The sequence below is a fragment of the Trachurus japonicus genome, chromosome 16 (genome assembly GCF_045865225.1).
Source record: "Trachurus japonicus isolate A0001 chromosome 16, Traja_1.0".
Classification (NCBI taxonomy): Eukaryota; Metazoa; Chordata; class Actinopteri; order Carangiformes; family Carangidae; genus Trachurus; species Trachurus japonicus.
This window is the reverse complement of record NC_140922.1, coordinates 8,913,061-8,923,840: the sequence shown is the minus strand read 5'-3', so window position 1 is coordinate 8,923,840 and position 10,780 is coordinate 8,913,061. Positions and strand designations below refer to the sequence as shown.

Here is a 10,780-nt window from a genome sequence, read left to right as displayed (position 1 = left end):
GGGTAAGTGTACCTATTAAGCCCACGTACCATATAAGCCCACTTGTGACTTCTGAGTCAAATAAAAAAAAAACTACATCACCATTTTTGCTGGTTCATGGTTCTTCCAATGAAGCAGCTTGTTACATAAATTATACTTTTTATTCTAAGCAAATCAGATTTGTCAATCTTGAGTTATCGAAGCATATGTGTGACATGTGCCTGCTGCTCCCGAAGAAGTTGCAAAAAAACTTCAGTGATTTTGATGCCCCGAAAAAACAATATTTATTCCATATTTCTACTCCGACTTTAGCCAAGTACTCATTTGTTACCAAAATTTAAGAGATTAGTGCTTTAAATAAAACATGTGTTAGAATTTTACTAGAATTAGAAATAGTTTTTCTTTTGAATTCAAAATATGCATTTTAGCATGCTAGCAAACAGCCCACATGCTGCATCTATGCAGCCACTGCATAGCATTGTTCATTGCCATGATATAAAGCATGATAAACATGGATAGTTTACATTTTTGTATGCAGAATATCCTATTGTATTGTTAAATTGATAATACATATGAATATTTATCTTTATTTATTTTTTAATTAACATTTTTACCAAGTGGGCTTAAAGGGGACAGTAGCAAAAAAATCACACCATTTAGGGCAGATGTAAATGAGTATAGCTAATTACTTAAATACATGATCAATTAATACTTTTCATGTTATGTTAGTGCAGCTTATATAGATTCATGTCATGTAGTTGTTTTTAAATGTCATGTGTGTAGAATAAAAATATTCAGATTTTTACCCAGTAATTCACTGATGTTCCCTTTAAGCCCACCTGCTCCCATTAAGCCCACTGGCTGTGTTTCAATGGAGAGTTTCTTCCTTTTGACTTTTGAACCATTTTCCTGCCTAAGTTTGACCTCACCTAATCAATCAGCTTCACAATTCAGATAATTAAATACCCAAATTTAAATATTAGTGATATTGCATCGGCCAATTCATTCATTTTATTAATTGTTTCTATTTAAGCTGTGTTTTTATGTTTAAAAAGTTATTTGTTTAGTTGTAAATACTGAAATTGATTCATTTATTATCCTTAAAATAGTATTGAACCAGGAAACTGTCTTTCTCTCAGTCATTGGGTCTTCAGAAATCTAGATAAAAACACATTCAACCAGCTGGCTGGACCAGAAAATTTGGCCAAATGTAAATGCCAATTGTATAATGTAGGATAGAGATACAGACAAAATGACAACAGATATTGAAAGCTTAAGTACTGAAGAGTAATTTCCATTCTAATTTTTATTTTGTTCATGAATAGTTTTTTGGCTACATTCCAAAGAAGACATGTTGTAAGTTTAGCTTTTTCTGTGTTGACAACACAGCAAATAGGCCGATCATGCCTATTTCAAATGCCGTTTACAGGGCCGAGGAGAGGAGTGGAGACAAAATGAAAATAGCTATTGAGAGCTAAGAGATTACATATTTTAATAGAATAAGTTTGGATTTTTAAGATTTTTAAATATATATATGTATTTATCAACAAATCATGAAGTGGGCTTATTTGGAACACCCATGGGCTTAAAGGGTACATTAAGTACCCATTAAGCCCATGCCAGATTTTTGGTATATTTTGACAAATTAAACATTAAAAACATTAAAAATTGGTATAAATGAATGATTGACACTTCAAATTAGACATTAGACTATCATTTGAACTAAAATGTTTTCGCTTAAATTGGGGTGGTATATATTAAAAATGGCTGAAAAGCAGATTTGGTGGGCTTAATAGGTACACTTACCCTAGTTGTTCTTCTTCTAAGAGAGACAATCTGTGGTGGCATTTCGTCTATGGTAAAGAAGCTGGCTTTACCTTAACTTTGAGATTCAGATCAAAATTCACTACATTTCTGTTTGCAGGTGTCAATACTTAAAAATGCAATTAACAACTAGTAAAAGCCCCCAGCTCTTTTTTTTGGTGATAAATCCATAAAGAGAGCTAAGTGCAGGTAATTGTCCTCTTGGGAAAGCCCAGATCTCTCATGTTAAGGTGAGGCGATGCTAGTGGGGAGAAACACTTCAGAAAAAACGGGGCATCATGTTTAGCACAATACACCCTGAGATCCACAGAGAACTGTTTTTTTCTTCCCCAGACTGACAATTCAAAAAGCATCATTACATGCAAAACAGTCTGTTCATTTATTCAGTGGAGAATTCCAGTGTCTGAATGGTTTCTTTATGATCTTCTCTTAAGAAATGTGGTGCGTCGTGGAGTTAGTAGTAGCTACAGCTACAGACACCGTCGCCATTATGGTAACTACACATGCTATAGTAATCACAGATGGTGTGACTAGGCAGTCGCACTCAAGACATGAACATGATGAACATGACAGCCTCCCAAAGTGCTGTTCCACTGAAAATATTTATACATTACAGAGAAACTGACCCCAACATCAGATGGGAACAGAAAGATTCAAAACTCAATTTTCACCTTGATATATAAATTATAAGACAACACAAGAATGTATCTAGCATGCAGTAAAAAATGTATCATCACAGTTTTCTCTCAGATCTCAATGAAAACAATCTTCAGTTCTCTGACACCACTTTTGAGCTTTACTCTGACAAATGTATTAAACTACCAAACTATCACAATTCCAGCATATTTTCATTTAATTTGAATAAAAATAATACTAGAAGAACAAGTTTTGTTTTGCATTACCTTTACTGAGGAAAAAAAAAAGTTATGAAAGGGCTTTTTTTTTTATTCCCAATTCCTAACCTCATCACAAAGCTAAGCAGTGCAGCAGCCAGTGAGATATATGGGTTGTTTGGGTTACTGAAACAGCATCAATATTGTCTTGCCTGAAAGAATATTTATATTTCCTCGGTTTACAAGACACGAGACCTTCCTCAAGGAAATGTATGGCATATTGACACCGTTTTATTTCCCTGGCACTGTATGACTGATATGCTTTTTGTATTTATTAGTGTTGTGATGCAGCGCCATATACTGCTCCCTGCTGACAACAGCGCTTTATAGTGTGGAATTCAATTGAGTTACCCGTTGCTTCACTTCATTTTTAGTACAACCACAGAATGCATCTGGGTCTTCCCTCTCTGAAGTCACAGTGAATTAAGGGATGCTACTGTCTTCCCTTGTTTGTAACCATGTAGTCTATGTCAAACCACAAAGGACAAATACAATCAAATTTGGTAGAAGAGGTTAAAGAGCTGACCAGTCTGCCCCCCTTCTGTGAGCTTGTTACTCTTCAGAATTGCCCTCATAAATCTTCTCACTAAAGTAACAGAGTGCACAAAGCACAAGGGTATTTTAAAGGTTGTCAGAGATGAGATATAAAGTAACTTTAACACCAGTCAGTGAGCCATTGTAAACATACCATTACTGTGCAGAGGACCACTCAAAGTCAAGGCTAATGCAGAGTAGTATTGTCACTCTAGCTTGACACTCTTGTCTTTATTTTTATTTTTCTATTAATTTAAACAGGCTCTGTTAATTTGTTTGCGAAAAACATAATTATGTACATCTAGCAAGTCTGGAGAAATGGACTGATAGGGACAGGAAGGCTGAATTATTGTTGAATCTTTCAGTTACATGTCACAACAATGTAATTTGTTGATCTTGCTCATTTGTATTTGAACCAACATACACATCCTACAGTAATGCTGTTTAGATAGCTGTGTATGGCAACCAGTTCACCAAAACTAATTTTAGTAATTAAGGAGGATCAACTGCTATTATTCCTCAATAGATAAGTCTAAATTGGTAACTTAATGTAGGCATTCCTTCATCAACACAAAGCTCTGAACAATAATTACAGTCCTGTGATGCTTGATTGGAGACTGCGACTCCAATTTTTTGAGAGAATGTCTGAATTGTATAGGGCTACCCCCGCCAAAAGATTTTCTTGGTCGGCCAGTAGTCATCATTTATGGCGATTAGTCGACTAATCGACCGTACACATGACAATGAAGATCTGATAAACCTGGTGTCATATGAGCACTATTTCAGGAGACAATCTTAAAGGGGACATATTATGGAAATATCACTTTTTGAAGGCTCTTTATCATAGGGTGTTTGTCTTGCCTTCTGGCCCCCAAAATGCGAGAATTGACAGACCTTGATTGACCTAGATTGAAATCCATGTGTTTTTATGAGCTGTTACATCAGATGTCTTCCAGTAATGTAACTACCTTTCGAATTTGCATAACCCCACCCCTACCCGGTACCAGTAGAAGGGGTGGGATGGGGCGAGCAGTGGCTGCTTTGCATTTAAAGGGACAGGCTCTGAAACCAGCTGAACAGGGCTGTTTTGAGCGGATGAAAAGAGAGCCGTGATGTTTGATCCTTGGGGTATTTTGACCACAGCATGTCAAGGACATGTCTTTAAGACACTTGGGAACTATTTTAATTTGTGGAAAACGGGCATAATATGTCTCCTTTAAGGGTAATATCAGAAGGTATGTTAGTTGTTTAGGTTTGAGAGACTAGAGTGAGAGTTGTTGCTGTAAACTCTGAAGTCTACATGAGCTGGGAAAGGCTTTAACACCTAATGCAGAACCCCAGGCAACACACACACATGGCAGGTCTGATCTGCCCATTTTGAGTTCTTAGCTTAGTGTTTGGCTAACCTGCCAAACTGGCTTCATTTTCTGTTTCCTCACCGTGTGCACCTTGATCAACACCAGTGGCACTGCCAGAAACATTTGGAGGCTAATTAACAAAAATACACGTGATTGTTTTTCTGGATTTGTTGAATGCAGTTACAGTGTTGGCAGATATAATTTTGGGTTTACCTTGTGTTACTTACAGGCTCAGAACTGATGCCCAAGGCCCTGTCAACCAGGATCATCGGTGGAATCTGGTGGTTTTTCACACTCATCATTATATCATCCTATACTGCTAATTTAGCAGCTTTTCTCACTGTGGAGAGGATGGACTCGCCTGTGGATTCAGCTGATGACATCGCCAAGCAGACAAAGATTGAGTATGGTGTGGTCAAAGATGGTGCAACCATGTCATTCTTCAAGGTAAAGTGTAAATATTAATGAGAGGTTACAATGGCTTTTTCTCAATTTACAGATTTAATCTAACTTAATTAGTGATATTAGAAATGTATAAAACAACATGTTATACAACATGTAGTTGTTACTGAAACAGATGTCATTTCAGATTTAATCTAACTTAATTAGTGATATTAGAAATGTATAAAACAACATGTTATACAACATGTAGTTGTTACTGAAACAGATGTCATTTTGTGAACAGTCATGCTGTAGCTGAAGTGAGTGGATAATATATAGAGTAGTAACAACGCTGTATATTTTGTGTGTTAAGAAATGTGGAAGGTGTTAAATCTGAAACTATATAGTCGGCCCATGTTTCCAAAGGAAGAAAAGAATCAATACCATTCCACAAAAGAGATTATATAGGCCTATATACTATATACATACATACAGTTAGGCTAGATCTTAATTCCCACCGCAAAAGCAAATTCTTCAGCTTCTCCACTTCTCCACACTGTTTGATGTGTTCCTCCATAATGATTTTTTTATTCCAAAGTTTCAGCGCTTGCCTACAGGGTCTTTGACTTTATTTTATTATTTTGAGTTTTGCCTTAGATGATGCTGCTGCTGCTACTGCTGCTGCTGGTGCAGAATAACACGTGTAACAGAGTTACAGTTTCTTAGAAAATGAAAACACTGCACATTTCTATTGAACATAGTCCACAAGTTTATGACATTAAATAGAGAAAAAAATGGATTCTTCCAGGGCATCTGTCTGCCCTAGTTTTTATGCCCACAAAATTTATAGTTGAGCTTATAAATACTGTATGCTTCATTGTTGAGTTTGCTGAATGGTGTATAAACTAGATCCCCCAGATTTGATTATGTAACTGGGCTAGGGATTTTTGCCGATATCCTGAGCATTTAAAACAATTGGAGTGTTGTGTTAATTTAATATTAATTTAATACATATTGTTAATATATTAATTCAATATATATATCTCCCATGAATATGAAAGGTGGTGTAATGATAAATAGTGCACCTGGATTCATTGACCCTTTGAAAAAAAATGAACCCTTAGTGCCTTTGAACAGCTACGTAAAAGGAAGTTATTTTAGATGTGTACTTCGATAGCTTCACTCTAAAAATGAAAACTTAAAGTTGTTGGCCTTACCATATTTTTTCAGCTGACTAAACAAAAAACATTGAGTTGTGTTGTAAACTAATAAACATTATTTATTTCAACTATCTTTTTCAAGTTTTTTGGCTAAAGTTGGCCTAACTTAATAACTTGAGTTAGCAAACCTCAAAACTGTGCATTTGAGGTCAGGACAAGTTCTAGAAGTTGAGACAACAAGAACTGGGGTCTCCAATGCATATCTGCAGGGGTTCCACCACAACGACACTGCTGCCATGTGCTGCCGACATCTCTTACACTTCTTACTCTCAAGGTGAGTATTTTGCTCAATATGGTACTAAAAGTCAGGGTTCACGTGTGCAGATTATACATTATTATATATTTATTGTCCCCCTCACGGCTAAAGAGAGTTGTAGATGTTAATTGTTTACCAGTTAGCTCTGTTAGCTCCGTTAGCTCTGTTAGCTCCGTTAGCTCTGTTAGCTCCGTTAGCTCTGTTAGCTCCGTTAGTGCGGCTACAGTGGAACTGGAGCTCATTAAACACAATGAGCAGTGCTACAAATAACTGGTATACTGCTTATGTGTGCCTCTGATGTTAAAGTTTAATGTTACTTTAGAGACTCATTTTTACAATTGGGTGTCATGTAAACATGAATATATATGACATTAATTGTTGTTAATTGTCTTGGTGGACTGACAGGAGAAGATTGAGGTGCAGCCCATGGTCACAGAAATCCAGGAGAGATGGCCTGCCCTGTGTCTTAAGGAACAGGTAAGAAAATGTGTGTGAAAAAGTTGCTAACTATTTTATATCACAGAACTATTGCTTGCCTTATACAACGAGTAATTCAGCACCTTGCCAATAAAGGTATTCAGAAACTGACTACTTAAGAGAAAATCCATGTGAACTGGTTCGGTTGGATTAATGTGTGCTGTTTTTTGTTTATTTCAGATTTGCAGCAAGTTCTGATGTGTAACCAAGGAACTGTTGTGGACATTTAGAGCAGCCGTGCCAGGAAAAGGGACAAGACAGGGAGAGACGCTTGGCTGTTCTTGATGAACAGGTGAATTCATGTTATAAATATCATGTATTTTTGATTATGGTTCAGGGTTACCTGAGCAAGCCCTTAAAGGGATAGTTCACCCAAAATTGAAATTTCTCTCCTTGTGTCGACTAAGGGCTGGGAGAAGTTTCAGAGTTATCTGTCGCTTCTCTGAGTTACAGGGGGTCTTGGCATAGCAGTGCATGTCCATATAACGGTTGCAAATGGATACCAACTGTCTTCGTAACAAAAAGACACACCAAAAAACATCCAAATACCTCCATAGTGCTAATGTCCCTCTTGTATTGAAGCCCCGAAATGCGATATTGTCCTGAAAAAAATTAAATCTGTCTGTCCTCTTCCCGGTTCGTCCAAATTTGATGGATGCCACCCCAATATAAGACCTAAGTTTAAACTAGTCACAAATTAATCTCAGCTGCACTGTTTTTAACCAAATGTCCTATGGCTTTCCTGTGTCCAATTTCCAGACATCACAATGCATCAAAGCAGAGCATGTCTAGACCTCAGATTTCAGAGACACTTTTCCTGAAACGCCTGGTGAGTACAGAATGTCTGTTTTTATTTTTGGTCAACCATGAGTGCACATTAATTATCATGCACATATAATTCTCTATGCCATATTGCTTTAGAATATAGAAAAGATGAAATATCCACACCTTGGATTGTAGCTCCCAAAAAACCGTATTAATCACCAACGCCCCATATATTTTTGCCTTCCACCTACAGTAGCGTAACCCAGCTTAATGGCTGAGAGCCTCCTTTCTCCCTGGAACACAAGTAATTTATTTAACCAGCCATTTAATTTAAGGTTGAATATGGAGTTTTACCAGAATACCACAATCTATTGATCATTGTAGGCAACAACAACAGAAGAATAATTCCTGCAGTCCGTTGCCAGACCGCTGCTTAGTGTAGCACACTGTTGCTTGGGACGCCGCTCTGACCAGAGTAGCACAGAGAAAAACTATTTAGGATATTTCATTTCATTTATTAGTTTATTTCATAGGGACAGTGCACCACTAATCAACAGAGTTAAAAGAAAACTGTAAGTGGGGCAGAGTTAGCCAACAAGGCTAGTTACCTGATGTTTCATTTTTACCGCCATTGAACAGCTTCAGACTATTGTGATGTTAGATAAATGACTTGTAGCTTGTTACAGGGATGAATAGCAATTAGAATCACAGGCAAAAAAACTGTATAGCACAGTAACTGTACACTACAGGTTTACTCAGGCTGAGACACAAATTTAAAATTACACGCTGACATAGGTGTTTAGTTATCTTAACAGTGTTTATATTGAATTTGGTTGAATTTCTGCTTTCAACAGGACACCGATCCAGAAGACAGACAAACAAAAGGGGTCCAAATGGAGTGCTCACCGTGTTCGTGGATGGTGCACCGGCCTCGCTTCAAACTGTTAACAGCATTGCTGTGGTGTTGCTGTAGTGCTTTTTGACTGTGTTGTGGTTTGGACTCTTTTAACAAGTTTGGCCACACCAGTCTGCATCTTTTTGTTTGTGGGTGCAGTGTACAGTACTTGCACTAGATAGATTTAATCATATTTGCTGGAATATTGCATTAAATGTTTAAATAAAGATGTTTTACTTAACTAGTATTATTTGTATTTGTATTATTTGTTGTTTTAGTTGCCACAACTTGAGAGTATTTATAAGTACAACTTGAATTTTTGAGTTTTGATGCATTTGAAAGGTAACTTATCTGAAACAAAAATAATAAGTTGAGACTACTAAATTTTAAGTGTTTAAAAAACTCAAAATTTGAAGTTATCTTTAAGTTAATTTACAAGTTATCTCAACAAAAGATAATTTGTTGGCTTAACTTTATGTGGTTTTATTCAAAACTTGAGAGTTTTAGTTGGACTCAAAACGCAAAAATCTATTGCAGCCAGTTACCTAGAATTTTTGAGTTTTCACAGCCCTTTATTTTTTACGGTGTTGTAGTTGTGATTGTCGCATCATAAATAGAAGCAAAAACAGGTGTCTAATTACCGCATCAGAGCTGCAAGGCTCAAGTGCCCTCTGCTCCCCCTTGCTCTTACAGAAAGGCCTAATGATGTTGACTCAATGAGGCAGAGAAGCATGATAAATACTGAGGAGATCAGGGAGTGGATAAAGACTTCACAGATGTATCTAGCTGGATAGATCTGGCCCTAAACTTGTGTGACATGCTAAATGGTCCTCCATAACCCCTCCCCCCAACACATGGAAGCCCATTTCAGAAATGTTATGCCCACAGCTTCACTGCAGTCCCATTCAGTAACTTATTTTCTAATGCTTATTGACTGGTAACATTGCTCTAAAGCAATCTATTGTGTCTCTACTGGATTTTTTCTGGTAAAAGGAAAATAATTTGGGTTGCATGATAATATAATAAATAAAATAAAAAACACAGGTGCAACTCTATTCTGGCCACTAAAGTCCACAATTATTTTCCCAGCAGTAAACACATCAGTGATTCCTTGCAAGATGCAACAACACATAGGCAGTGGTGTCAGTGGTGTAATGAAACGGTTGAAACAAACACGTTGCATTAGAATCATAATCAGATGTTTCAAGCCAGTGTCAGCCAGGAGGTTGTGGTGTCACCTGAGAGCTCTTCTTATGAGTAGCAGCTGTTTTGTTTAATGGCACATTATATCAAGAGCACTGCAGGGCACATGCAAGTGAACTGCCTCCAAGGAAAGGTTGAAAGAAATTACTGGATATGGTTGCATGCCATTTTGCACACTTAGCAGAGAGTGCAATGGAAAGTCTTTACTGTCATACCTTTTTGATTTACACATCATTGGATTGCAGATCAATGGTCCAAAGTTTTGTTGAAAATTTGTTTTTGATTTGAACTTGAAATAGACAACCCACGGCACACTGACATTGACTTTAGGCTGGCTAGCTATACTTGATTACTTTTCTAACTTGATACCACTGTTGCAGTGATTTATATTGTTTTGCACACTGTATAGTGTCTATTTTGTTCAATTTTGCATCTGTGAAAAACTAAAAAAACTGAGATGTCGACAATAGGTGGTTTACAGTCACGCGATTCCGATGACGCTTGAAGTTCAGATGGGGGGCAGGAAGTGGAGAACGGTGATTGGAAATTATGGAAAGCGTTGGGTAAGCCTGCACGTAGCAGGTATTGTCTAACAATAGAAAAACATATCAGATATGCTCCATGCAGGGCTAGAGCATAAACCAGCCGCCCCGCTTTCACCCGCAGGGTGTTTGCAGCTCAGAAAAAAGGCTCAGGAAAGGTTGAGGGTCGGTCGGACGGTGTGTCGGTAAGATGGTCGAGGCAGACGTGGCGTCTCACTCTTGATGACTTTGGCGGTCATGTAATGGAGATAACTTCTTTCTCCCACAATGTTGTTATTATTTGATTTTTCCCGATTTGACTGGTTTGTACAGCCGTAGACAGCGCAGAACAGTCGTGGCGTCACCTGCAAACCACCTATAATGGGTCATGTGACCAGTAGGCATTTAAGCACACCTGTTAAATCTTTGGTCATACCTGATGACGCTGAACACAAAACCTGTTGTTTGCTACCA

The 10,780-nt window shown here is 37.4% G+C and overlaps 1 protein-coding gene and 1 long non-coding RNA gene across 2 annotated transcripts in view; both read left to right on the top strand.

The window, feature by feature from the left end:
• The window catches only part of LOC146971677 (glutamate receptor ionotropic, kainate 3-like), an 87,579-nt gene extending 82,526 nt beyond the window's left edge, over nucleotides 1–5,053 (top strand). Inside the window, exon 13 of the mRNA XM_085801091.1 lies at nucleotides 4,818–5,053. Coding sequence (XP_085657217.1) covers nucleotides 4,818–5,053 — 236 coding nt within the window. The remainder of the gene's footprint in view (nucleotides 1–4,817) is intronic.
• A 1,354-nt stretch (nucleotides 5,054–6,407) lies between these two features.
• LOC146971676 (uncharacterized) lies at nucleotides 6,408–7,749 on the top strand. The gene is made up of 4 exons (XR_015037843.1): nucleotides 6,408–6,463; nucleotides 6,851–6,922; nucleotides 7,103–7,214; nucleotides 7,682–7,749. It is a non-coding gene; the product is annotated as an uncharacterized LOC146971676 (long non-coding RNA).
• The last annotated feature ends 3,031 nt before the right edge of the window (nucleotides 7,750–10,780 follow it).